The sequence below is a fragment of the Lissotriton vulgaris genome, chromosome 10 (genome assembly GCF_964263255.1).
Source record: "Lissotriton vulgaris chromosome 10, aLisVul1.2, whole genome shotgun sequence".
NCBI lineage: Eukaryota > Metazoa > Chordata > Amphibia > Caudata > Salamandridae > Lissotriton > Lissotriton vulgaris.
In genome coordinates this window covers 173494388-173522264 of record NC_141698.1, presented here as the reverse complement: position 1 = coordinate 173522264, position 27877 = coordinate 173494388, and the positions used below count along the sequence as shown (strand labels likewise).

The window sequence follows — 27877 nt, the reverse complement described above, 5'->3', positions numbered from 1 at the left end:
GACTATGCTCTTTGGATAACTAATGGTTAGCGAAATGTCTTGGTCCTGTGCTGTTGCTTGTTTTTGTCACTTTCTTTTTTATTTTTTTGAAGAAGATTTGACAAGACTAAGTCTTAGCTCTCTGACTGGGCAACTAAAGCCAATCATTCCAAGTGGCAGCTTTTTCGACTCCAGTGGCACAGCAGCACTTTGCTCACCTTGCAACCAGCACACCGAGCCCCCCCCTCGCAGCACCCGCTTCGCGGGTGCCGCTTCGACGCAGGCAGCGGTCACCGGCTCAGCAGGACATCTGTTGTGGCGGTAAGGCGGCTGTGGGCGCGAGGCGTCAGCGGGGCTGCGAGCGTGCAGGGACTTCATTTCCCAGAAGTCCCTGCTAGACCGACGGAGAGCTTCCGGTCCGCTCTCCCTGCTGGCCCGCCCCCCGCCCCCCCCAACGAGGGGCTTAAGAGGTGCTTCAAACCTCCAACGAGTGGGACAATCATTCCAAGTGGCAGCTTTTTCGACTCCAGTGGCACAGCAGCACTTTGCTCACCTTGCAACCAGCACACCGAGCCCACCCCTCGCAGCACCCGCTTCGCGGGTGCCGCTTCGACGCAGGCAGCGGTCACCGGCTCAGCAGGACATCTCTTGTGGCGGTAAGGCGGCTGTGGGCGCGAGGCGTCAGCGGGGCTGCGAGCGTGCAGGGACTTCATTTCCCAGAAGTCCCTGCTAGACCGACGGAGAGCTTCCGGTCCGCTCTCCCTGCTGGCCCGCCCCCCACGCCCCCTATATTACCACTTCCAACTCCCGCAGCGCGGGACGCAGCCCGGGCGAAGACGGGGCAAAGAGCGCCGTTCTAGGCCGTTAGAGACCGTTCAGGACCGGACCGGGCCATTCCTCTTGGTTTCTAATTTCTGCATTTTATTAGCTGGCCTTCCTGCACTATTCATATATTTATTGTAACATCTCTTCCTCACAATGTCCTCACGCGAAACTAGGAGTAAGGCTACTAAGACCTCCAAAAAAGCAACAGGCACCCTAGATGATTTTATCACCAGGACCAGCCTCTCTATTGATAATGAAATAACTAAACTTCAGCACAAAGTATCAATAGAACTTGAGTGTGCTAGGAGGCTCTCAACTGAACTTGCACTCAGAAAAAAATCTTCTTTAGGCAGCATTGCAACCTGCAAAACTCCTGAACGCATTACTGGCCCAAAACCAATTATAACCTTGGCCGAGGTTTATTCAACAGTAGAGGAAACAACCCCTCCTATTAATCATGAACCTCCTGGGCCTTCCGTTAGAGCCGAATCCGATAGCCTATTACCGCTGAATCTTTCAAAGGAGAGTGCCGAGGATATTGCAAATGGGGCGTCCTGTCAGCTACCAGTTGAGACAGAGTCTAACAAAAGCCGGTCACCTACCTGTCAGCTACCAGTTGAGACAGAGTCTAACAAAAGCAAGTCACCCGCCAAGGCACCATCAAAGCATAGCTTTCGCTAGGAAAAAAGCAAAAGTAGCAATTAGCCACAATATCACGGGGGGAACACCAAGTATGCCTACTGTAACAACTGATAACACTGTATACGATGTAGCGCCAGTAACTGTAGAAAATACTAATGCCAACATAGATGAACAAATCTCTATTGCCATGTCTGATCATTCAGTCAGTGAGGGGCAAAGAGTCTCGTCTGATATGGCAGAACAAGATGGTGGAAGGGAAGAATTTTTAAAATTAGTGTGGGAGACGCTTAAGAGACTACTTAAACCACTAGAAATCAGGCTAACTGGCATTGAGAACCAGCTACTCGAAGTTGAGAAAAGTGTCATCACTCTGTCAAGTTTAAGCCTTAACTGTACTGAAGTGCCTAGAGTCACTCAGCAAGCTCCAGTCCCCGCCCCGGTCTTAACAACAAATACAAATCCATTAAATGTGCAGCAAAAAAAGGAGGGGATAGTAAGAAATACAAATGTTAAACAACCAACTAGCACTAAAGAAAAACTGAATCCAACTCCCTCAACTTCTACAGCTGTAAATATTACTAGTAAAGCTTCACAGAAAAATCAGGTACATAGTAACACTTCACAATTGCCAATTCCTCCCTCTACCCACTCCTCCAACCAGAGTGTATTAGTCCCAAATAAACCCCAACTCAATCCGCCTGCATACCCTTATATTACTCCTGCAAGTAATCAATCCTTGCCTGATAAATCTTTTATAAATACCACCCATAAGTCAAATCATCAGTCTAGCCACACGTATAGCAATTTTAGAGGAGGGTATATAGATCTGCCACCAGACGCTAGTCCATTTGTAGCTGTTCTCACAGGGGTGCCAGAATTGGATAGTCAATATGAAGAAAACTTCCAATCCTTAAAAAACAAAGTGATTTTTTGGTTAAACAAATATAAACCCATTCCTAACCAGATGAAAAGTAAGATCCTTATGGTTAGGAGGGTACCATGGGTAGGGCCAACGGCCAAATCAACCACGGGTGACTGTATTGTCATATCCTTTGAAGAACCCCAAAGTGCTGAACAAATCTGCAATTGGAAATCGTACGGTGCGAATCCTCCCATTGAAGCTAGACCCCTATCATTCTTTTACCCTCCACCTAGACCCATTCATCATGGTCCCAAGTGGAACACTGTCAACCAGTATTATGGCAGTGCTCCCAATTTGGCTAGACATGGTGATTATAATATGTGGTCTGGCATTCCTACCTTCAATAGATTCAGTTGCCTAGATGCTGTTGATTGACTTGGTACTATGCCTGACTGTATCTCTGAGTTATATGACACCTTCTGTAGCATGGACAAAGGTAATTCCAATCTTAAAAATGTCCCACAATTGCATGATGATGATCAGATCACTAAGGATAGGTTGCATAGGACCATCTCAAATCCTCAGAAAATGGAATTATCTTATAAAGCTGGAAATGTATGCTATAGTATAGCTAAGGATGGTCCGGATGGGGGATCTAATACTGCAGTTAGAGAAAAAGCCAGGGATGCAGAGAAAGATATGCCAAACCTACAGGTAGGCAGCGTATCTAAACAGTGTGTAGCCAATCCTTCCCCTGTCACTCAGAGCCTATCACCTCGCTTACTTATTCTATCGTGGAACATCGCAGGTGTTTGCAAGAACCTAAAAAACCCTGACTGGGCAGACTATATTGACACCTGTGACATTTGTCTGCTACAAGAAACCTGGGCTACAGAAGTTCCACACCGGGTAGGATATAAAACTTACGGTATCGAGGCAGTCCAGTCCGACAGAGGAAGACCATCAGGGGGCCTAATAATTTGGCTAAAAATCACCTTGGTCATGCAGGTTGAACTTGTTGATACAGGCTCTCCGGATATTTTAGCCCTAAGGCTCACTCCACCTTGTGGAAACGAATGCTACATCGTCAATGTTTACAACAGACCGATCTGCCACTCCAAGGTTTCACCAACACTTGAAGCCCTGGATATCCTCTTGAAAAACGTAGTTGGAGATACCCCGGTTATCTTGGGAGGAGACTTAAATTGTAATTTCGAACCTGTCCCGGGCATCTCTGATGTGTTCGAAGATGAGGACCAAGCGTATAACATTCCCCAGCTTGAAACCACAAAATCTGTTAAATACTCTACATTGGCCAGCCAACTATTAAGACTCACCGCAGATCACGGCCTTAGAGCAGGCAATGGCCGTCTCCCGTCGGACTTGCAAAAACAACCTACCTTCTTTAAAGCTAAAAGTAATCTAGACTTTGTACTTGTTTCTCTTAGCATCTGGCACTTTTTGATTGATCTGAAAGTAATAAGTAGGGGGGAAAGTGATCACTATCCTTTGGAACTTTACATCAACATGAATATGGTTAGTGACACCATCACAACATCAACTGAGAACACTCATGTAAGCATGTGTGAGGACGTCCACATAAACAACAACAGACGTGCAGTAAGATGGCCACGTGTTTTGGCGGATGGTAAGGCCTTAGCGTTGGTGTACTCTCTTTTTGAGCAAACGTTTGCACATATAGTTGATCATGCCTTCTTACCTGAACACTTTGATCATTTCGTTGATCTACACAAAGTCTTCTTTTCAGAACTAAAAACGTATCTATCAAAAATGCCGAGAAAGAAGCAACAAAATATAAGAGTGTCCAATCACGGAAAGTTATGGTATGACCACTCGTGCAGGATTGCTAAAAGAAACTTATTGCTTGCCATTAAAAACAAGGCAAAAGAAGAAGTTAAACTTGCAAGGGTGGAATACAAACGTATACTAAAAACATCCCAAAAATTATGGGAGGAATCAATTTGGGCTGAAATGCTAGCTGCTGCAAAAATTAATGATAACGTTGGCTTCTGGAGGCTGGTGGCTAATGGGGGGCATGCTGGGAGAGCTGTGAAAGATGTATTCCTGGATGAGATGACCTGGGTAACTCACTTTACAAATCTCTACAAACAATACGATGGTGACAGTAAAGGGAGCTTATGGTCCCCCCCCCCCCCCCTATTGAACCCCTCAACTTTACATTGGATGAGACAGTAAGGGCGATCAACGAACTTAAAAACACCAAAGCCCCTGGCCCGGATAAAATACCGGGGGATCTTTACAAGCACGAAGTTGACGTCTGGGCCCCTTATGTGAACCGCCTGTTTAATGTCTTATCCTCAAACTGCAACTTTCCAGATAGTTGGCGTGCAGCGGAGGTTGTGTTAATATTTAAAAAGGGGGATAGACTGATACCTTCTAACTACAGACCTATTAGTCTGATGGACACGCTCCAAAAATTATATGCTAAACACTTGCTATTCAGGATCAACGACTGGCTGGAAGACTCGAACATAATTTCCAAATTCCAAGCTGGTTTTAGGAGTAAAACCAGCACTATAGACCAAATTTTTCGATTTTGTTGTTTGATTTGGAAGTATGTGCAACTCAAAAAAGGTCACCTGTATGTAGCCTTCGTTGACCTGAGGGCTGCATTCGATCTTGTCCCACGCAGTCTACTTTGGAAAACTTTAAGGGAAACAGGTCTACCGGGATGCCTCCTAGCCCAAATAGTCGAGCTGCATGCTGACAACTTTGCAAACATCAGGTGGGGCCCTAATGGCGAGTTCACACGCAATATTCCTATTGAACGCGGGGTTCGCCAGGGATGTGTCCTGGCCCCTACCTTGTTCTCTCTGTTTATTAATGATGTCCCCGAATATTTGAATGCTTGTGTTAATGATTCGCCGCAGCTCAATGGTGAAAGGGTGCCTGCGTTGCTCTTCGCAGATGACACAATACTTATATCTCAAACAAAAAAGGGCCTCCAGGCACTCCTTAATTCCTTCAGCTGCTATTGCCAGACAAAGGGCTTGGAAATTAATGCTGATAAAACAAAATGCATGTCATTAAATCCCAGTATGCCAGATAGAGGGCTCCTGACCTTGAATAGCCAAAAATTAGGCACTGTGGAAAACTTTTCCTATTTGGGTGTTGTACTCGATTCCAAACTAAGTTGGAAAGCCCAAATCGAGAAAAGTAAGATATCATATGCCCAAAATGTCAAACCAATTTTATGCAAAATGAATACTAGCACAAGCAAAAGTGTAACCCCGGTTTTAGAACTTTTTAAATTTAAAATACAATCTGCTGTGCTATATGGAGCAGAGATATGGGGCCCATGGGCAAAGAATAGTTTTCAAATTCTGGACAATAATTTCATGCGTGCTTCTGTAAGGGTTCCTAATAGTACACCTCTTTTACCTCTCCAACTTGACCTGAACTTCAGGAGAACAGACCATCTAGCTATCCTAAGACCATTAATATTCTGGGTTAGGCTTTGGACCACCCCGGAGCTGATAGAATATAGAAATGGTCTGCATGAACTGATGATTCTTGATTCTTTTAACTCCATCCAATGGCTAGTGCATATTAAAAAATGGTTTACACTCCTGGGATTATATTCAATGTGGGAGACTCCAGACAAAATGTCCACCTCTTCCAAACTAATAGTTAAGCGAGCCTTTTGGACCCACATGAGTGGAAAATTAGTGGATGGAAGTAGTGTTGGTTCCGCAGTCCAGGTTTTTTTGTCATTTAAGGATGAGTTCCGTTTTGAATCATTCCTGGACGAGATAGAGCCACCCATTGCAAAAACCCTTTACCTAAAGTTCAGATACGGGATACTTATGCTGAATTACAATACTGAAAGATGGGCACAAAAAAGACTGGGAGAATCGAATGTTAAAACGGGGTGTTGCCCTATGTGTTCCAATGTCTGTTCTGAGAATGAGGCTCACATGTTTTTTGTTTGTAGCGCATATATGAATGCTAGAAAGAAATGGCTAAAACCAATGTGTAACCTCTTGGGAACTAGGTCTTGCTCAATAGCCTTTAGGATCATGAAAAGTAATTCAACCCAGTACATTGTATTTAGCATAAGTAAATTTCTATATTCTGCTTACATAACCCGTAAGAAAAAAGGACAGGTACTTTGAGTTGGAAAGGCCTAGGTTTAGCTGACAGGGATATTTGATCTCTTTTCGGGGTTTCCTGTTTTTTTCCCCACTATTCGGGAGAACTATGCAAATCTATTATCTCTCCATTTTTGTGCTCAATACAATTGTGGTTCTTCAATGCCTTTATTTAGTTAACTCTCAAGGTTTTTCTAATGCAGCGGTGAGAGATGGGATCTCCAGCTCCACATCACCAGGGACTGTTGGTCCTCATTCCCTTAATGTGGTGGGGGGCTAGGAAGTGGGACGGGGGGGGCAAGGTTCGGGGTGGCGGGTGTGGGGAACAAACAGTCTTTTCAATAAGTTGTTATGGCAAACAGCACACATTTTCTTAAAGTGGGATGAGTTTCATTTTTGCTTCAATTTTGGCATTACATTGCTTACAGGCATAGGTTTGGGTCTCAGTGGGCTGGTCCGGGAAACTTTTAAAGATGACGGGTAGACATGAGTTGATCTGGTTTTGTTCCTTAGACTGTTGTGGGTTAAATGACAGAAAAAAAGGGGAACCCTGGCCCAACTTATTAGACATTTAGATATGGATGTATTATGCTTACAGGAGACTCAGGTCTCCTGGAATAATCTGGCTTGGCTTTCAGAAGTGGGTCTCGATCTCATTGCTTGCTCACAGCAAACTTCGACAGTTAGGGGTGTCGCTATAATGGCCAGGCAGGGTACTTATGTGTCTAAGCAGGTGAAGGTCGACAATTTTGGGCGATGGGCACTTGCAGAAATAGTGGTCAGGGGATCAACCTATACTATCTGCTCTCTATACGGCTCCAATCTGGATGACCCTGCTATGTTTAATATGTCGAGGATCGAACTTGCTTTGTGGCCATCTCCTAAAGTTGTGTGTTGAGATTTCAATCTCCATTTGAACTCAAATACTGACCTATAAAGTGATGCTCCCTATCTGGGTAGAAAAAGCAAGACATTTAAAGCAGTCTGTGGGCTTAGTCAAGAGCACGCCTTGGGCGATGTCTGGCAGAGATTACGGTCAACTGAGCCTGGTTATACCTTTTTTTTCAGCTCCCCACCGCAAATTTATCCGCCTAGACTATTTTTTTTATTTCAGAATCAGTCCTTGGTAAGGCTTTGAGAGAGTTACATCCTAGAGTAATTTCAGACCATAATCCAGTAATACTGCAACTCCCCTCTAGTTGTTCAAGACCTGTTAGGTCAACTTGGACATTTGAGCGCAAATTATTGCTTGATGAGTACCGTGGCCACATGAATACTTGGATAACTGACTTTTTTCAGATTAACAAAGGTATAGCCTCTGATCTAATCGTTTGGGACAGGTTCAAAGCCGCGATGAGAGGGGAGACTCTTAGCTTTTCCTTTCATCATCAGAAGGTAATTAAAGAGAGGGTTAGTGGTTGGATTAACCAGCTTCGTGAAATTTAAGAATTTATTCTAGTTATTGATGATCAAGGGAAAAGAGAGGAGTGCCAACGACAAATAGCAATCTGTAAGAACAGAATACAACAATATTTTGGTGAAGTGCTCGCTGCCAAGTACATCCAATATAGAACTGATATCTACGAGTAAGGGGAAAATACTGGCAGGTTGTTGGCAAAGAGACTGCAATGCAAGGTGGTGTTAAACCGGATTAGCTGTATTAACGATAAAAACGGTCTTACGCAGGACCAACCAGATAAAGTGCTTGCGGTGTTTCAAGAGTTTTATGAGACATTATATTCTCCAGAGAAGGATGCTGAAGTTGTCCCAGCAGAGGGGTACCTGGAAGACTATATACTAGCGAAGGTTCTCCTGCAGCAGCTAGATGCTCTTTCTTCTCCAATATCAAGGGAAGAGATAGAATTAGCAATAACTTCACTGGCTACGGGGAAGGCCGCCGGGCCGGACTCACTACCCCTGGAATTCTATTGAACGTTCAGCAGTATTCTGTATGAAGAGCTTGAGTCCCTGTTCTTATCTGCTCAGGGTGACCAGACACCATATTCCTGGCATAAAACTACCATTGTAGTCTTCAAAAAAAGGACAAACCTGAGCTTACTCCTTCATCCTATTGGCCAATCTCCCTAATATGTGCTGACAGTAAAATCTACGCTAAAATAATAGCATCTAGATTTGGAAGAGTCATCACTCCACTAGTTTCTACTCACCAGCACGGTTTTATACCTGGCAGTGACACCTCCGATCAGATCAGGCGGGCGATCGCTCTATTTGACTGGGCCTTTGCCTGTAAACAACCTTTGGCAATGATCCTGTTGGACGCCGAGAAGGCGTTCGACAGGGTCTCTTGGGACTTCCTCTGGCAACTGTTGAGACTTAAAGGGTTTCCACAAGAATTTATCAGAGCTATACAAGCCCTATTGATCTCTCCTAAAGCCTCCGTTTGTATCTCTGGACATGAGTCGCGTCTCTTTCCCATTAACAGAGGAACTCGTCAGGGCTATCCCTGCTCCCCACTTTTATTCTCTCTATACATTGATCCCTTTTTGAGTAAATTAGATAGTAATCCAAGGATACAGGCGGTCACGGTTAACAAAGTTTCTTACAAAACATGTGCTTATGCCGATGACATTGCTATCTTCACGAAGGACGCATGACTGCCAAACTTTTTGGGTCAGTCTCTGGGTATCGCCTCAACGTTGACAAAACCCAAGTCATACACTCTGATTTTTTTTAAACCAGCAGGGCTTCCAACAACCCCAGTTGCCACCTATTTGGGCGTTAAGATTACTGGGGCAGTAGAGAAGATACCAGAAATAAACATCTTGCCAATCATCAAAAAGGTAAACCAAATACTGGAGAGATTGGACCACTTACATTTATCACTTCATGGCCGCTCCAACGTTCTCAAAATGTCAATATTCCCCAAATTTCTATACTTCTTCAGGACCATCCCCATTGAATTCCCAATGAAGCACATCCTCAGTGCAGAAAGGGCCTGTTCGAGATTCCTTTGGCGGTACCATAAACCCAGAAGGCCATTTAAGTGGTTGATACTCCCTAGACTAAGGAGTGGTCTGGGTCTACCGTCTTTCATGCTCTATCACTGGGCTTCACTACTACAACAAATGGGAGTGCTAATCTCAGGAGGTAGTTGTATAGTGCCTGAATTTGCTAGACCTGCGATTTATGAGACATTACTTGGCGAAGCTGCTCATAAATGTCTAGTAAACATCTTCTAACCAGGTTATTATAAGAAAGCCCAATTTAAAATGATCCAATCAGCTCATTCTGTCTGGCGGAAAATCCAGCGGAGACTTGGGATCCCAACCATCAATGCACACACCCCTCTCTCAGCCCATGGCCTTCTGCCTTTAATATTTCAGGATCCTATTATTTTTAGTTTATTGTGTGGATAACCTGCAAGTGCATGTCAGCAAACAGTACACCTGCAGAGTATGCATGTGAGACTGGAGTACTTCAGAATGTCAGGTGCTTGTCTGAAGTGCAAACTGCCAAGTGTTGAGAAATAAAGGTTTCAGCTACATGGCCATTTTTAGGAGCCTAGATATACATATGGCATGAACCCTGTAACTCAGTGCAAATTGGAAATAAGTCAATGCTATAAAGTGCATATGTTCTTAAACAGGAATGGAGAAAATAAAATTACTCACTGCCCTCGAAAAATCATTAATTGAGAAAGATTTGTACCAATTGTTTAAATAATACCTTTGGTATTTGCGTTACCCTATAGAAGACTCACATTAGGTTTGTGTGTTAACTGCTCATTGTACTTTAATCATTTTTAAATTTACCAAATATAGGTTTCAAAACATTCTTGGTTTCTTTCTAGCAAGCCAAAAATATTAGTCCTTGATATTCCCGAACACAACACACAGTCAATGCAAGTGCATATTAATTGTTACCTGGTGCCTCATTTCCAACATGGCGTGGTTTGGACTCCAAGGAAGATGGCGGTCTAGAGCCTTTCTCCTCCCGTAGCGCAGCTTCCTAATCGGGATCGGAATCGTTATAGCTAGCCCAATCCTGGATGAGGTAGCAGTTCTGTTAATCAGAATGTGAGGCGAGTGTGGCGAGCTGATTTTTAGTAGTGACTGTGCTCGAGAAACAACAACTTTGAAGAATCCGGGAACGCCCATGCAGCGGTGCTGGCGGGAGAGCGAGTGTGCGGTGCCTACGCGTTCACCAAAAGAGAACGATACACCCATTAATGCACTGAGGGACCAGAGGACTCGTGCTCGTCCTGAAACAACAACGGATTATTAACTTTTACCAGGGACGCGTGAGTACATTCTAACTTTCGGACTGTTAGAAACAGCCCGCTGTATCCAACGCACGGAGCCTTTACCAAGATGGCAGCCGCCATTCTCACAACTGCCCAATGCAATATAATTCCTCCGTCATACCCGAATGCTCAGTAGCGGCCAACTTCCACACCAACAATAATCCCCGCAATACTTGACATGATGGATCGACTAACTGAGGAGGGTTTTGTTAGCGAGTAGCGCGCACGAGTTTCCAATGTGCAGTGCTTGTATCTAAAAAGCCACGTGTCCTGGCGGACCCAGACGACTGATCACAGCGGCCTTAGCGAACATTCAGGGTCAGGCTCACAGTCTCTTCCACACTGCATATAGCCACAGGTTGGACCCTTGGTGTTGATCTCGACATGCACCTTGACCCCTGAATACGCGCTGAGCTGTGCTCTCAACAATAAAGCTGGTTCTGGTGAGAGACAGGATCGTTAGGTGCATGAAGAAATGTTGCTTCACCAGTCATTCTCAGTCGCCAAGTACCGTACAGTGCCCAAAAAAGTCAGCTCTCATTGACATTGATTTCGGCCCAAAGGAATGGCATTGAAGATCTAATTCATCTGGTCAGTCCACGAACGATGAGAGTGCAGATGAGCTCCTATAAATTGAGTGTTCTGCTGTAGGACCTATGCGATACATCCACAAATAACGTAAGAGGTTCTCAATGTCCTTGAAACTATCATAAAAAGAGGAGGTGCATTATTACTGTTCCGGTCGAGTCACAACCACTGATCAATGTGAATACCGGCCAAGGTGTATCACCCTATGTAACGCGAAGTAGGTACTCTGTCCTGTTGTCGCCACCTGATCCTATAAGCCTCATTCGGGATCAACTCTTTTAGGGCTTTACGATCAAAGACAGTACATATCAGACTCATGTGCTTGCAGTCACGTCTCCTACGAGGCATCAACTAAGTCCCGGAGCAGGAATAATGGATACCAAGGAGCAAAATACCCTGAAAAGGGTTAAGTCTGACCACTCAAACCCAGGATCACCACACCCGACGCAATAGACATGATCCTAAGCAGGCTAGATGAGGTGAAAGACCTGGCCAGGACAACCAAAGAAGAAGTAGTAGCAATTTGGCAGAACATAAATGACACCAACGCACGCCTTGCTGAGACTTAGCCGACTTGAGGACATTGAAGTTAAAACGTGTGCGGCTCTAAAACGTTTGAACATAACCTCGGATCAAACGACAAGGAAGCTGGCTGATTTGGAGAACAGGAACCGAAGGGGGAACCTATGCATTTTCGGCGTACCAGAGGGATCCGAGGATTCACAGGGCTCCTGTGTCCAATTCCTGGAATCATGGTTCGCACAGGCTACCAATCTGACCTTCGTCCACCCCCTAGAATTCGACAGGGCCCATAGAATACCGGGAAGGATCACCAAAACGCAAAAAGGCCCCAGACCTATCGTTTGTAAGCCACTACGATACCAGCACGTGGAACAAATCCTTGCCTTTGTTCGGAAGCACAACCACATTTTATGGAAGGACGCAAAGATCTATATTTCCCAGGACTATAGTAAGGAAACAGTGGATGTGAGGAAAGCGTTCCTGTAACTTCGACCGCAATTGAAATCAAGGGGCTATCAATTCGGCTTCGTGGGTCCAGCAAAATACAGAGTGATCGTGCGTGGGGCCCCTCACATCTTTTAAGATCCCATGAAACTCAGGCGTATGTTGGGATGACCTGGAAGAACGTGACATGGACACCAACAATCTGGACAATATGGCGGCCTCAGCTTCTGGCTACAAAGGAGTATCCTTTGCTTAAGTTGGCTATGTAAAATTCCATTGGGCATTCTGAAATAACATGACCAATGGTCTGTCTTTTTGCATAAGGTATTGACAGGGTTGCTGCTCTGTGGTTACTGGAAGGGACCTACTGGTAATTAGATGGTCATCTATTGATATCGTTCAGGACTCCCTCTACACTTATAAACTATGTACTAGCGCACCACTCCTGGTTACAACCCATGTAATCCATTATGCTCTTGACTTTACTGTATCACTCATCACACGGAGTGTTTGTTTCAATAAGCGTTCTATTGCCCTAACCTATTATGTTATGTTATTAGGCATTGCATGCCACTGTGGTCGCCTTTAACTGCTTCGAACTATGTAGGTGGGGGGGTTTAGACACTAAGCGATAAGTTATGATCCGTACTTGAAATGCTGCTTTTATGCAGAGTATTAGGACTTTTCGTGATGATTATCACAGGTTCCAACAAGTCACTTTCTTTTACAGTTCATTTCTTAGACTTTAGGATGCGTCGACTCAGAATAACTGATAATTATAGATAGCTTATAAATGCCTCCTCTAGTTCTCTCAAAGTACGAAAGCTGAGTCACTTATTGTTACGAATAGGGGTTCCTATGTTCAATTGTCAGAACTGTGGCTCCAAACCGGAGACACTTCTCTCATGGGACTAGCAGATCTATCACTATGTTTTATGTTTGAAAGATTTGTTCCAATGTTTCTACTATATTAGCATGAACGGGAGGGAACACTGCGATTTTCCTCAAGTCACCATGCTTTCTGTTTGCGGTTGGGGAGGGTGGGGTGGGGGTGGGGGGTGTTGTATGTATTGGTTTTCATTTTCTTGCTTATTCTTTGTACTGACAAGATCTGACGTTTGCATGTCATCCTTACAAGCTTACACGATCACTCGATATTTCAACGGGTCGGGTGCTACACTAAACAGGTCGTTGGGACTTATACAAACCATGCTTACACTGAGCTGTATAGAACAAACTTCCTGAGAATCATATGGATATATAATGTCTGTAACTGCTTGTAAGGACGCATTCCACATTTGACATGCCTCTTGGGGTGGCCACTGCAGACAAATTGAAAATTCTGTCCCTAAATGTAAAAGGATTAAATCAACCCATTAAAAGACAAAAGATACTGGATTACTTGCGCAGGCAAAAAGGGGATATTGTACTATTACAGGAAACCAAATTAGACAGTAAACAATTCTATACATTAAGCAACAAACACTATTCTGAAGTAGTAGGTTCTGAGGCGGTGGGGGGAAAGAATGGAGTATTGGTGCTGATAGCGAAAAGATCCAAAGTGGAGTTACTCTCTTCATCGGCAGATGGGTTACGGCCAAACTAAGCAGAGATAACACAGAGTTTTATGTCACCAACATTTATGCTCCTAACACTAGTGACTTAAGTTTCTGGGAGGGCCTAGCGAAGAAGGTTGAGAATATTTCAGACTCTGCTATACACATAATGGCTGGGAATTTCAATCTTCCAATAGAGACTCACTGTGCACCTTCAAATCAAACAAGTCTCACAAAGCATTCCTTAACCTGTGCCAACGTTTCCACCTGGTTGACACATGGAGATTACAAAACCCCACAGATGGGGATTATACGTTCTACTCCTCCCCACATGATTCCTACTCGTGTATTGTTTACATCTTAATTACACAGAATGGGGTTCCGAGGATAGAGGATACATCTATTGAACCAAGAGTTATGTCCGATCATTCATGTATCTCCCTCTACATTACCAACATTAGGCCCTCCTTACGACAAACATCGTGGCGTTTAAATGATGAAATATTGAATAAAGATCAACACCGTATTGCTATCCAATCTGCCATTCGCTCTTATCTGGAGCTGAATGAAAGGGGGGACACCTCTGATCTTGTACGCTGGGAGGCTTTGAAAAGCACGATCAGGGGTGTATGCATCAAAATCCGTTCAGCAATGAACAAAGACCATAACGCTAAATTGGAAACACTAGAACGAGAGATATCGGAATTAGAAAATAAACATCAAGTAGACAGAGACAACGTAACACTCAACACAATGACTAATAAGAAGTATGTATACAATAAACTTGTGAGCGAAAGAGCAGGCGTATGGTTAGATAGGAGACGTAGACTTAAAATCTGTGAATCAAATAAAGCGGGCAAGAGCCTGGCCGCTTACCTAAAATTCAAAGTTCAGAAGAACTCAATCAATATCATTAAGGATACATCAGGGGTGGGTCACTCTGAGCCAGGCGAAATAGCAGAAGTATTTAAGGAATTCTATGAAACCCTTTATGCCAAAAATGCATCTGTAGAAGAGGGAAAGATTCAGGATTACCTGAACGAATGGGACTTACCAAAGCTCTCCCCGGAAGAGCAACAGTGTTTTAATGAACCAATCACGGCAATTGAAACAGAGAAAGCGATTAAAGTCTTAAAATGTGGTAAAGTTCCCGGCCCTGATGGCTTTACTGCTAAATTTTACAAAAGTTTTGCCTCTTTTCTGGTGGACCCCCTTCTCCACTTGTTCCGAGAAATAAGCGACACAGGTGAAGTGAAGGGTGCCGAGGCTATTATCGCTGTACTCCCAAAAGATGGTAAGGACCCCTCCCTTCCAAAAAATTATAGATCCATTTCCTTAATTAATCTGGACTGCAAGATCCTAGCCATGATCCTCTCGGCCGTCTACAACGAGTTCTTCCTAACTTGATCCACCCTTCTCAAGCAGGATTTCTAAAAAATAGACTATCTAGTGATAATACTAGAGTACTGTCACATGTCCTGGAAAAAGCAAAGCTTCTAGATACACCCACTGCGGCAATAATGTTAGATGCCGAAAAGGCTTTTGACAAAGTCGACTGGCCCTATCTCGAAGCAGTGTTGCATAAATTCAACTTAGGAGCAACATTTACGAGACTTGTCATGTCCCTCTACGCCTGTCCCGCTGCAAAGGTTAGAGCAGGTGGCTCTTTTTCCTCTTCCTTGTCTCTGAAACAGGGTACACGGCAAGGGTGTCCTCTCTCCCCATCCTTGTTTTTGTTAGCAATTGAACCGTTCCTATATCACATAAGGCACAATGATGCTATTGCCGGTATCCCATTTCAAGATTGCACCATAAAACTAACCGCATACGCGGACGATGTACTCATGTCGGAGAGAGCGGATGAGGCTATTCCAGCGCTCATGCACACCATTGATGAGTTCTCTAGGGTCTCAGGCTACAAGCTGAACAAGGACAAAAAAGAGGTCAAACTCCTGAACAATATTGGTAACAGTGACATTCTTGGAACTTCCGGCCTCACCTAGCAGCCACAATGTTTTAAGTATTTGGGTCTTGATTTTGGGAAAGATTTAATATCAACACTAAAATTTAATGAGGAACTGACACTGAAAAAGATATCAACACTATTAGATGGTTGGTCACCCAAGTTTCTCTCTTGGTGGAGCAGAGCAGAGACTCTTAAAATGATGTCCACCCCACTGGTGAACTACCTAGCTAGCATGCTTCCTATGACTTTTACGGACGACGTTGTCAAGAAAGTGGATAGGCTGTTTGGCGAGTTTCTGTGGCGAGGGAAGAAAGCCAGGATATCTATGAAAAAGCTGCAAATGGCAAAAGAAAAGGGCGGCCTGGGTCTTCCCTCGTTCAGGAATTACCAGACAGCCTTCCTCTGCAAGCAGGGAGCCCTCTGGCTGGTGGACTCTCCATCCTATGTCCCAGTGTGGTTAGCCATTGAAAAATCTATCATCACACATGCACCTCTACAGACCCTCCTTAGTATGGACTTAGCACACTTACCTCATTCCAAATAGATCCTGCTGAATACCAGACGAGCCTTACTAAGGCTCGACCAATCCCATAAAACTAACTCTACTATAAAAAAAACACTTTTATGTCACTTTGGAGAAACCCTATGTTCAAATTAGACAGCAAAACCCTTTTTTGGGAATCATGGTCTGAAAAGGGCATTAATATGGTTAAGGACCTCTATGAAGGAGCGCAACCCATTCCTTTCTCGAAATTACAGATGTCATATAACATGTCCCCCATAGACTTCTACCACTTTCTGAAATTGAAATCCATCATTTCAAAGCGTAACCTCACCACTGACACACCTTGGCTTGTGACACACCTACCACATCTCATTCACGCTGGCCACTTTGTGTCTAGAGTCTATAAACTACTCCTCCCTTTGCCCGGGAAATCCCACAGACAGGCGGAAAGCAAATGGGAATCGAAACCCAACACGACGGGGATGTTAGATTGGGACAGGATACATAAAACTGCCTTAGCTAGCAAAGTGTCCCCAATTCTCTGCCAGACAAAATATATGCTGTTGAACAGAACGTTGTGGACTCCACAGAGGCTATTTAAATGTCACCTGAGAGATACACCTACTTGCTGGAACTGCCAAACAGGGATCGGAGATCTCGCCCACATGCTTTTTCACTGCCCTATTCTGCAGACATTCTGGGGGGGAAGATCTTTGATTATATTCACCAAGTCTTTAACATTAATACCGCACAGGATTTTGTATATGTTATTCTAGGAGCACTAGACACACAGCTTCATGACGCTCATGACCGTCAACTTCTTGATCTGATGCTAACACTAGCTTGCAAGGTTATCTTGTACAAATGGAAAAGCTCATCGGAGGTCAATTTCAAAATCTGGCAGGAGTGGCTCTCCTTCTTGAGAGGAGCAGACAACCCGGCGCTGCAATCTGCCACATGGCGGCCTTCAAATAAGAGACTATGGAAATCTCTTGATGCAAAGTCTTTTCACTATGACCCCCCGAGAAGCAACGTATAATGCTGTATTTATTCATGTATGGTCCTTTGCTTGTATAGCTCTGCACCTGATCACACTGTGAATAACATTATTGATGTTAACTTGGATGTCATGTATTTGGTCCTTTTATCTTCTATTTCTTTTAGTTACGTGTAAGTGTCATTTAATAATATGTTTGAATCAATCTATGTAATTGAAGCCTTACTGGATTGGGATTTTTTTCCTTTCTCCTAAAAATTCTCAATAAAAACGATTTAAAAAAAAAAAAAAAAAAAAGAATACAGCACAAAAATACATCTCAGTCTCAAATGTCCAGGCCTCTGTAACCTATGTTGTCATCTAATTGCCATAGTTTGATTACACAGCCACTAATTTAGAGGAGTGATGTACCTGGGTGTGCCTTTTCGATACATCACGGTGGGCTTGTGCTGAGGACGGCCAGGGGCCGTCCAATCTGCACAAGCATCTGATTCTGCCGCACCCTGGCAGAATGTTCACCGCAGCGAAGCGCTTAAAAAGGAATTTCTGCTAACAGGAGCTCAAATTAACAGGCATTTGCAATGCAATAGGTCTCGAAATGCGAGATTTGGAGCTATTGGCATTGTCAATGACAATGCCTTTTTTTTTTTTTTTAAACCTTTATTTAACATTTGCACATATATACAAAACCGGGCCTACAACCCCCAGGGCTGGCCGCTAAGCAGTTCAACATATTGTCACAGTCCGTTTCAAAGCAATTGTCCCTGGGGATCATAGCAGCTCAGATTACCAAATACAGTGGTTGGGAGTGCAGTTCGATGCGAAACAGGATAGGAGGTTTTCATTTTCGATATAAAATAGAAAGGATCAGGTATCATATAGTGTTTCGGACCATGGGAATGGGGGCGAACAGGAAAACGATGCGTCCATACCAAAGTCGCTACCCTAGCAATCAATGGCGTTTAAACATTCGACATCAGGATAAACAGCACATCATCAATATCCACACCGTCCTTGTTGTCCGCCCCCCAGCACCCAGGCCCCGGAGAGGTCTAGGCACAGGTATAGAGATGAGGTTGCAAAGAGAGCCGAACCCACTACACTAACCCGGAAAAGAAAGGAAAGAAAAGCAAGAGAAGAGAAGAAAAAAAAAGAGGCCATAGAACAAAGACAAAAACGAAATACCCACCCCCACACCCCCCCCACCCTGCACCCCTGCAAATGACTACGGCCACCCCCCACGCAGCGAGCCTGTCGTTCAGCAACCAGAGCCTGAAATATAGAAGAAAGGGAAAGAGAAAAAAAGTAAAGCCCCGATCGAGGGGGGAATATCGGAGGAGGGCATAATACTACGGACTCCCAGTCTCCTTCCCCCAACCTAGCCAACCCTGCCCCGGAATCCGTTAGGACAGTGAAGCAATCCAGTCAACCATAAATTCACCTTGATGAGCCCAGACAAAGATCTCAACCCTGACCCCTACGATCAAATGTACTGAAGTCGGTTATTAAGGGAAGTCCCTTACACACAATGTCCCATAAGTCGGCAGAACAGGAGCGCAGAGATGTTGATTGCTGGTACCACCATCGCCCCTCCCCATCTCCGAGGCCAAGCTTCTTCTCAACCGCCATCTTGAACGACCGGTGGAGGAGGGGGGATAAACAAAGTCCAAAACCGCATACGGTACAAAGTAGAGAATACCACAGTGGGGACGTATAAATGTTCCGAAGGGTGCAGGATCGAAGGTTCCAACAGTTCAATCGGGTGTCCATGCACACTCCAGTCTGGCAAATCCGACACAATGGGGGCAAACACTGTTTCCACCGCCGGGTCTAAATACACCTCCGAAGCATCCATTGCAAAGTGGGCTGGCTGCCGGGTCGCAAGCGTCGAGTCAGGGTCCGGTCTCGCGCCTGTGACTTCATCCATCGCAGACAACAAGGCACGAGTCCGAGCTTTGACAGTGCCCTGAAGCGCCATAAGTGCCTCCATCACCGTTAACAAAGACGGGTCAGATCGAACCCGCTCCTTTAAACTTATACTGTCCGCAGGCATGGTGACCCCAACGGAGAGGCGCCTTCTCCGGGGCAAAATGAAAAGGAGCAGGAATAAGCTAGGAGGGAACGGCGATCAGCAAGCAGTGGTACGCGGCGAGGCGCCGAACCGGGGGGCTCGGCGTTATGGATGCCGGATCCCCGGTCGGGGACCCTCACAAGACAGTACCTTGCGTCACTCGTCGCCTCACACGCTACAGGGCACCAGGCAGCAGCTGATGGTAGCAAAACAATCGGGAAAAAGTTCTAGTGGACCGGAGACCGGGCCCAACCGCATGCAGCAGCCCGTTGTTGTTCAGCTCGGACCCGGCAGGGCCAGCACTTGAGATCCCGGCTTCCCAGGCAGGTTAGGCCTCAGTGCGTTCTTCGACATATCTTCGCTCCACAACGGCGGAAAAACTCCGGGATTGCACAACTGGAGTGTGGGACGGATCACCCACACGGATCCGGCTCAGGAAAGCAGGATTGTCAACAGGATAGTGAAGCATAGGACGGAGGTCAGCGGAGCCGGGAGACTATGCGGCCATCTTAGTTGGTGTCGTAGCTCCTCCGTCGACAATGCCTTATTAATGTGTTTTAAAAAACCTGCAATAATAAAAGGCATTGTCATTTACAATACCAATAGGTCAAAGTTTCAAAAACGCAAGACCTATTACATTGCAAATGCTTGTTCACAAGCGCTGAAATGATGCGCTTTAACTTTAATATAGGCCACGCCTCTTTCTTTAAACGAGCCTTGTCTAAAATCCACGGCCACTAATAAAGTGAAAGCGCAGTATGGGGAGCTTTTACCAAAAATGCATGTGTTTGTCAATTTAATAAACAAATGTTTTTTATGGTAACAGCACCCCATGAAAGAGTGGATGGCGCGCTGATTGTTGCAGAGAAGCATGTCGTGCCTGCAGTAGGAGAAACTCAAACAAAATAGTGCTTTCAGACTAAATAACACATACCCTGTAACAGTCAAAGTAAAAGGGACAGTCCTCATGGGAGGTTACAAATGTAGACAAGGCGGTACTAAGGAGGGACTAACAACCCTTTTGATATAAATCTGTTATATTAAGGAAGGGAAGAAGAATCAACATGTACATAGCATGTCGCCTACAACCCTTTGGCGGGCCGACCGCGTGATAAGGTAAACAAGCACTGAGCAAGGGTGTGGCATTGTGAGGCAATGCATGGAAATTGGATTACACAGCAAGTCGCCTACAACGCAAGCAGGGCCGGACGCATAGCATGACAATCAAAAGTGGTAGGTGCAGGTTTTAGGGCTTCTTCAAATGGTAAGAACTATAACAAACAGATGGGCTCAAACATAAAATAATATGCAAACAAAACAAGAGGAGAAGTGAAAGGAGGGGGTGAGCCCCCCCGAGACTCTTAGAGGATATAGAGTGAGAAGAAATAAAATAAAGAGAAAGAAGAAGAGACGAAGAGAAAGAGGGGGTGGGACACAATAACAACCCTTTTAATGAATCAGAAGACAGCATTTACGAAGGACAATGACACAAGCCAATTACAAATATGGGCGGAGTGGGCAGGGCTTCAAGTCCATACCCCAATGCAGCGTGCCTCGCAGAGCAGCGCATGCGCTACCCAGGCTTGATCTGAAAAGTGCCTTTCACCATTTAAAATTAATCTGAGTCTAAGAGCCAGAGAAGGCTTTTGGTCAGAAAAATATAGGACTCGAAACAGGGACATACTTGTTAATTTGGGACTACAAATAGGTTGGTGCATTGCCAGGCCAGGCGAGCTATCATGAACTGCTTCCTCCTCTCAAGTAGGATCAAGTGAAAAACTCCTCATTCCAAAGACACATGGCCCTTTTCCCAAAGATGGAAACAAGCCTTGTGGTTGTATTTTGAGTGATCAAGCAGTTTCTGCAGCCTGCTAACAAAGCATCCAAGTATTCGGGATTCGAACAAACCAAGGCTCTAAGCATATCCATATCTGGCTAACAGAATAAGCTCATTACCTGCTTTAGTAAGGGTGGTTCCCGAAAACATTTGTGGAGACGTTGGTAGCTTGGTACCAAGATATAAGAGCCTCCAACAGGCCTTCTCTGTACAAGGTCAGCCAGAGGTCAACATTACTAAGTCTTTCAGTGCTGCTGAGATCGGTTGTGATACTTAACCAGCCACTACTTCCATTGCAACATCATACCATATGAGCAGGTCCAATTACAGGGGAATCTGATGGTGCAACCATCACAGGCCAACCTGAAGGCTACTCCAGCTGACATGACAAAGATTGCTCCTTTTCTCCACACCAGGCTGCTGGTATAGCTGGGTACAGACATTAGTGTCAACACAGGCAACCCATAACCAACCAACTGCAATAGTGCTGGGGCAATGGGGAGAACTGTGCTATGTGTGGAGGTCTGTGGTCATAAAGTTCCTCCTTCCTGCGTCTGTGTTTGGTGAGGCAGAGGAACTTTCTAAACATCTGAGCAATTCACCATAAGTGAAGCCAAGGCAATTCTTATGTGGAGTCCACGGAAATGGATGAGCAGAGGATTTAGCTGGAGGACACGGCTCTTCAATTCCCTCTAGTCAGCGAGTGACTTGTAACCATTTGGTGATATCAGTTCCAACAAGAAACCGACTTGCCCAGCCCTAATTATGAGACAGACATCAGGGAGAGTTATTACAGGAATGCAAGGATGTGCTGGTCATATCAGTTTCTGCAGGGCTGACACTTAGTCCTGTTGTGCATCTTTGCCACGTATATTTGTGGGAGTCAAGGAAAAATTATTTTTAGTTGCTTTGTAGTGTGCACTATAAGAGTCAAAAGGGGATGGCAAAGATGAACCAAGGGTCACGAGCCGATTTAGATGAAGGCACACACTATGACACCTAAATGCGGACCACTCATCAGTTTTGCACGCTGGCAAAGAACATATGAACGCGAATTATTTTGAAGGGTACTTTAATGGATACCCTTCAAAATATGACTAAATTCCTAGGAGACCCAGGAAGTTCTGGACTAGGACTTCGGTGTGTCAATAACTGTAGCGTTATCAGGAATGGTCGGTTTCTCCAGCCTAAGTTTACCGAAGCTTCTGTATAAAATGTACCTGGTGATGGATGCGCTTATCGTGCATGCATATGACTACCAAAGCTAAAATCACATCCGATTGTTTATATTATTATTGAAAGATGTGACGCGTCTCCACTTCGTTAAGCAATTTTAAACCCATAACTGGCAATATACAGCGTCTCTACTCTATAAATGTAGCATAACATATTTATTATGGCATAACATTTATTGTTCGAACCCTTTGCATTTTTGTTTTGACTTTGAAATTGACTTACTTGATTGTTTATGATATCACTTCACTGTACTTTTAACACTATAGATGTATCTGTGTATATTTGCTCCTCTCCAAAGCGCTCTGATATCTGCGAAGATCTTGTTCGCGCTATATAAAACTTTCAAAATAAAAATAAAATAAAACAGGTAGCAAGTGTTTTTCTGTGCTCTATCAAAGCTTTACAAATAGGCCTGGCTGAGAGGCCAAATTCGACTGAAATTGCAATGAAAGCTATGGAGTAAAAAGCTTGAAAGATTTTCAAAAAGGTTTACAGTCGTGGAGCAGGAACAAGAAAAATCTGCATTCAAGCTTCCGTAGTACTGGCCAAAGGAGAAATGCAAGATCAACTGTTGCTTAAGACGAGTGCAATACAGCGACTCACGCTGCTGGATGCTACACTTGAGACTCAACATAACAGATGGCGTTTCATATATTCTGGACACCACAGTAGCCCCATGCCAAAACCAGAGTAGATGAAGGCACTTTAACAGTCATATTGATGAGAGTTGCGGCTCCATTAAAAAAAGAAAAGGGACAACCGAGAATAATCGACTCCTGCTCGTTCCTGATTGAAGTCAGTGACCAGAAACTGTCTATCTTAGAAGGGGAGATCACACTAGCGGAGAGAGGCTCATGTGCATCTGAGCTCTCCATTGCAGCAGAAGTGGGCCTTCAAAGAAAGGAGTATTTGTTCACACAAGCAGATTTGTGAAAAAAACTTTCTTGGAAACTTACCTCCTGATACTACCAAGACTAGGTGACAGTGCAGATTAATCTTGGGGAGGGGTGTTGGGGGAAGGCTAGTGAAATGAATTACTTGCCAATTCCATCAGAGTTCTTCGGCAGAGGGGAGGAATGGGAGACTGTATCCCTATTGGGATGGTACACGTTCTTGCTTTGACCATTCAAGTGTTCCCACTTCCTCCTAGGAGGTCCATTAACGGCCCAGTGGGGAAAGAGTCTTCATGCCACTGTTGGAGTTCAGACTCTTCTATGCTATGTTTATTTAAAGCATTTACAGCCCTAAGGCCTTACATTTTGTTTCACTTGGTTTTAGATTGTGAAGGGCTGACCGAAGAACAGCTGGGTAATTACTAAACAGAATATCCTCTATTTCAGCAACCTTGAACTGCAGATAGCTCTTTTACATTTAGTCCTCAGCCTTACTTACCCACACAACGCCCAAGGTGATTTGGGTCATCTGGTCTGACAAAGCTAACGGAGAGATAACAGGAGTAGATTTATGGCTTCATCTGTACCACAATAAGTGTCAGAGTCAATGAACAGCTACCATTATGAAAGGGTGATTTTTTAAAATGCAGGCGCACAAAATGTAAAAGACAGTAAATAAAAGGATTTCTCTTTAGATGGACCGGAGAATAAAACAATACGTTCAGGCGAAAAGTTAGAAATGTTGAACTCCATCCTATTGTTCTGGTAACTAATCATGCAAGTGGAAATATATATGTATCTGTAAAAGGCACATACGTCGGGTTTGGACTCCTTGTAACATGATGAATACAGCATTAGTTTGAACAGCAACACAGAGATACGGATTAGGGACAGAATGTTGCGTTTCAGTTACTTTCCGGTTCTTTATTTATTTGACACGGGCAGCCTAAAATGTTGAGCACTAATGCCATAGAAAAGAAGTTGATATGCAGCAAGGGCGGGGAACAAATCAGAGTGAATGATCGATTTGTGATGAGTTACTGATTTTGTTTAGAGTATTGTACTGGTTTTAAGGAGTAAACTCGAAATTGAACTATCTGAAATAAGGTGTTGAAAAAGACACAGAAAATTTAACTAATGCCCAAAGAAGCATGTGTAGCATTAAAAAAACTATAGATGAGTGTTTGTAGTGCTTTAGAACTAGAAAGTCACTCAGTGGTGGGCAATCCCATGAAGCCCATGACCTAGCCAATAGCAATTTGCCATTTTAAAATTGTATTTAATAGTTTGGCAAGATGTTTTATCTCTAGTTTCAGCCACCTCAAAGCACCTTGTTGCAGAGTATAACAGGATGATTAAGTTCCCGGAAATTTTAAATCCAATCAGTCAAGAGTTAGAATCTCCCAGGAGACATTTTTAGCCACTGTCTTGAAGTCACAATCAACCGCCATCCAACCAGATCCGTAAAAAAAAAAAAAAAAAAAAATTGAGGCGTATGTGCTTTAGTTTTGCCCTTAGGCATGGAGTTCTCAGTGCACTATAGGGACTGAAATCCGGCAGACTGGTTTGTCACAGGAAGGCTTGTTAGTAGAACAAGTGTAATGCGACAAACCAATTATGGGATCTTCGCTCCAGTAGATCTGGTGCATGATGCAGAGGATTGTATTTTGATCTTTTATGCCACAAGGACATGGTATTGTTATTTCAAGCTATTGTTCTACATTTTTATATGCACTCTGGCCAGGGGAAGACTGGGAACGCAAACCAGCCCTGGCAATTGAGTCGGACCAACCGCAGGGTGTGTGAGGGGTGCTGGTGGGAAACATTGCTGATGTTTTTGGTACAGGGGGCCGATATTGCACCACTGCTGCAAAACAGGCCCCCTGTACCAAAACCACCACCTACCCTTCCAACCCACCAGGAAAATGCCTCGTGCCCGGTACGGCCAGTCCGGCCCTGACTCTGGCCGCCTCGTTCTGCAGTCACTGCAGCCAACTGGGGAGTATATTTTTTGAGAGACCAGTGAAATAAAGCCAAAGTACCCCAATGTGTTGAAATTATACAGTGCCAAGCTCCCATCCAAGCAACAGAATTTGGAGCAGTCCACAATATAACAGCAAATATTTGTTTAAAACTTACAAGTAAATTGTAAACTACTGCCAGCAAATTAAAATGTTATTCGTGAGGACAATGTAAGAAATAAGCTATTATGCTACATGGGCCTAACCCAGGAATATAACAATACCTCACCTGATGCACAAACATACAACATAATACATTTTACATTAAATATCTAATACATTTTTGGCCAACCATAATCGTTTCAACTTTTCTTAAAATGTAATCTTGAGTGAACGTGTAACTTGTATAAATGCAACTCTAACCACCAGTATCTGTAATAGACATGGAATTGCTTATGTGAGTTTCTAAATTCTTATGTTTATTTACTTTTTATGTTATACATGTACTCCGAAGTCCTTATGTAATATAACTGGTTCTATATTAAAGCGATCAGACATCTTCGGTAACATTCGCACTATATAAAAACGCATAAATAAATAAAAAATTAATTCTGAGAGTTGTAAGTGTAGCTCAGTCCAGTTGATCCAAGTGAACTCATGAAACTGAAAACATTGATTTGTAATGGAACACATTTTCATTTACAAGGCCAAAAGCTATAACTCTCGCAAATGTGAGTCGTATTGCACTGCAAATGCTTGTTCTGACAGTCGATGGCTTGGAGACATTTCTTGCATGAAATATATACAAAAACAGAGCTTTTAATTTTTCACAATAAAAACAAAGTTTGAAGCAAAGAACATCTTTAAACTGGGGCTTCGAGCGAAAATCTTAAAAGAAACGTCTAAATTCTATGTTTTGTGTGTTTTTTCTTAATAAATGCAGTAGGTAAAATTAGAACCACCGTGTGTGTACAAGCCATCCAAAACTTAAAGTGGTTTGGTGAGAGATGAGTTGGCGAAGTTTGATGATCTTTGTAACATTTCATGGTCTCAAAGTATGACGAATCTGACTTCAGTCTCTGCTGGAATTCTTTGTTTCCGCTCCAAAAAAAATGACACTAATCACTTCGTGGGAATTTCGTTCGGAGGTCAAACTACTGTTTGTCCTTGCTCATAATGTATTGTTGTGGAAACATTAAGGTATTTGTAAAGCTTCCCGATACCTCTAGGCTTAAGCACACTGTATACAATTTTAAATTTATTTATTTATTTTTTATTTTGAAAGTTTTATATAGCGCGAACAAGATCTTCGCAGATATCAGAGCGCTTTACAGAGGAGAGGAGCAAATATACACAGATACATCTATAGTGTTAAAAGTACAGTGAAGTGATATCATAAACAATCAAGTAAGTCAATTTCAAAGTCAAACAAAAATGCAAAGGGTTCGAACAATAAATATGTTATGCTAAAATAAATATGTTATGCTACATTTATAGAGTAGAGAGACGCTGTATATTGCCAGTTATGGGTTTAAAATTGCTTAACGAAGTGGAGACGCGTCACATCTTTCAATAATAATATAAACAATCGGATGTGATTTTAGCTTTGGTAGTCATATGCACTCACGATAAGCGCATCCATCACCAGGTACATTTTATACAGAAGCTTCGGTAAACTTAGGCTGGAGAAACCGACCATTCCTGATCCCTGAAGCCGATTTAGATGAAGGCACACACTTTGACACCTAAATGCGGACCACTCATCAGTTTTGCACGCTGGCAAAGAACATATGAACGCGAATTATTTTGAAGGGTACTTTAATGGATACCCTTCAAAATATGACTAAATTCCTAGGAGACCCAGGAAGTTCTGGACTAGGACTTCGGTGTGTCAATAACTGTAGCGTTATCTGACAGATTCTGCATGCTACCTGAATGCACGAAAAGGACAGGTAAGTCTCCAAGTCATAGGCATGCAGGACTTGAGAAGGTGACACCGGCGTCCGCGTAAGAGCCGCAGCTGCAAACTGAGGTGACCTTCAGACCGGTTGCAACGGTGGATGCAGCTACTCGGAGCTGACGAACTACACCCTAATCTATGTGCCGGAATGCAGAGAGCACCTCTCAAACTGATATCGGACCTCGGAGGTACATGGTACAAATGGTATGGCAACAGAGGCGCATTGGAATGATACACTGCGGGGTTTGGGATTGAGGACTAGCAGGACTACTCGGAGGGAGGGGGGGGGGCGGGACTCGGGGTACCAGCATGGTGTAGGTAATATACATACACAGCCTCTCACCGGTAAACACCGTATCCCCGAAGAAAGCTGCATCCTGCAACCCTGCATATCTCTCCTTCAAACCGTGACCGGGAGACAAGATGGCGACAGGAAACTCCCAACATGCACCGCTACGCTTGACGTTTAACCCCTCCATTACGCTTGCTTGTGCAGCTGTGCTGTATGCAAAAGACGAGTCCGTCTTATTGGCACAGCAAAGAAACAAGAAAAGGACGGGCCGCTGTTTTCCTGAAGGCTTCTAAACAGAGCTAGCAGCTCTCCAGAAAGAAATTCTGATGTTTCCCATCAACAAC

General features: G+C 43.9%; 1 protein-coding gene across 2 annotated transcripts in view; it reads right to left on the bottom strand.

The window, feature by feature from the left end:
• Nucleotides 1-27643, bottom strand: part of UQCRC2 (ubiquinol-cytochrome c reductase core protein 2) — a 135218-nt gene extending 107575 nt beyond the window's left edge. The window contains exon 1 of one of the 2 annotated variants that reach the window (XM_086940817.1): nucleotides 27573-27643. In XM_086940817.1, the coding sequence (XP_086796943.1) occupies nucleotides 27573-27632 (60 nt within the window). In that variant the 5' untranslated portion in view covers nucleotides 27633-27643. The remainder of the gene's footprint in view (nucleotides 1-27572) is intronic. The other variant, XM_086940818.1, reaches the window with a different exon arrangement.
• Between the last annotated feature and the right edge of the window lie 234 nt (nucleotides 27644-27877).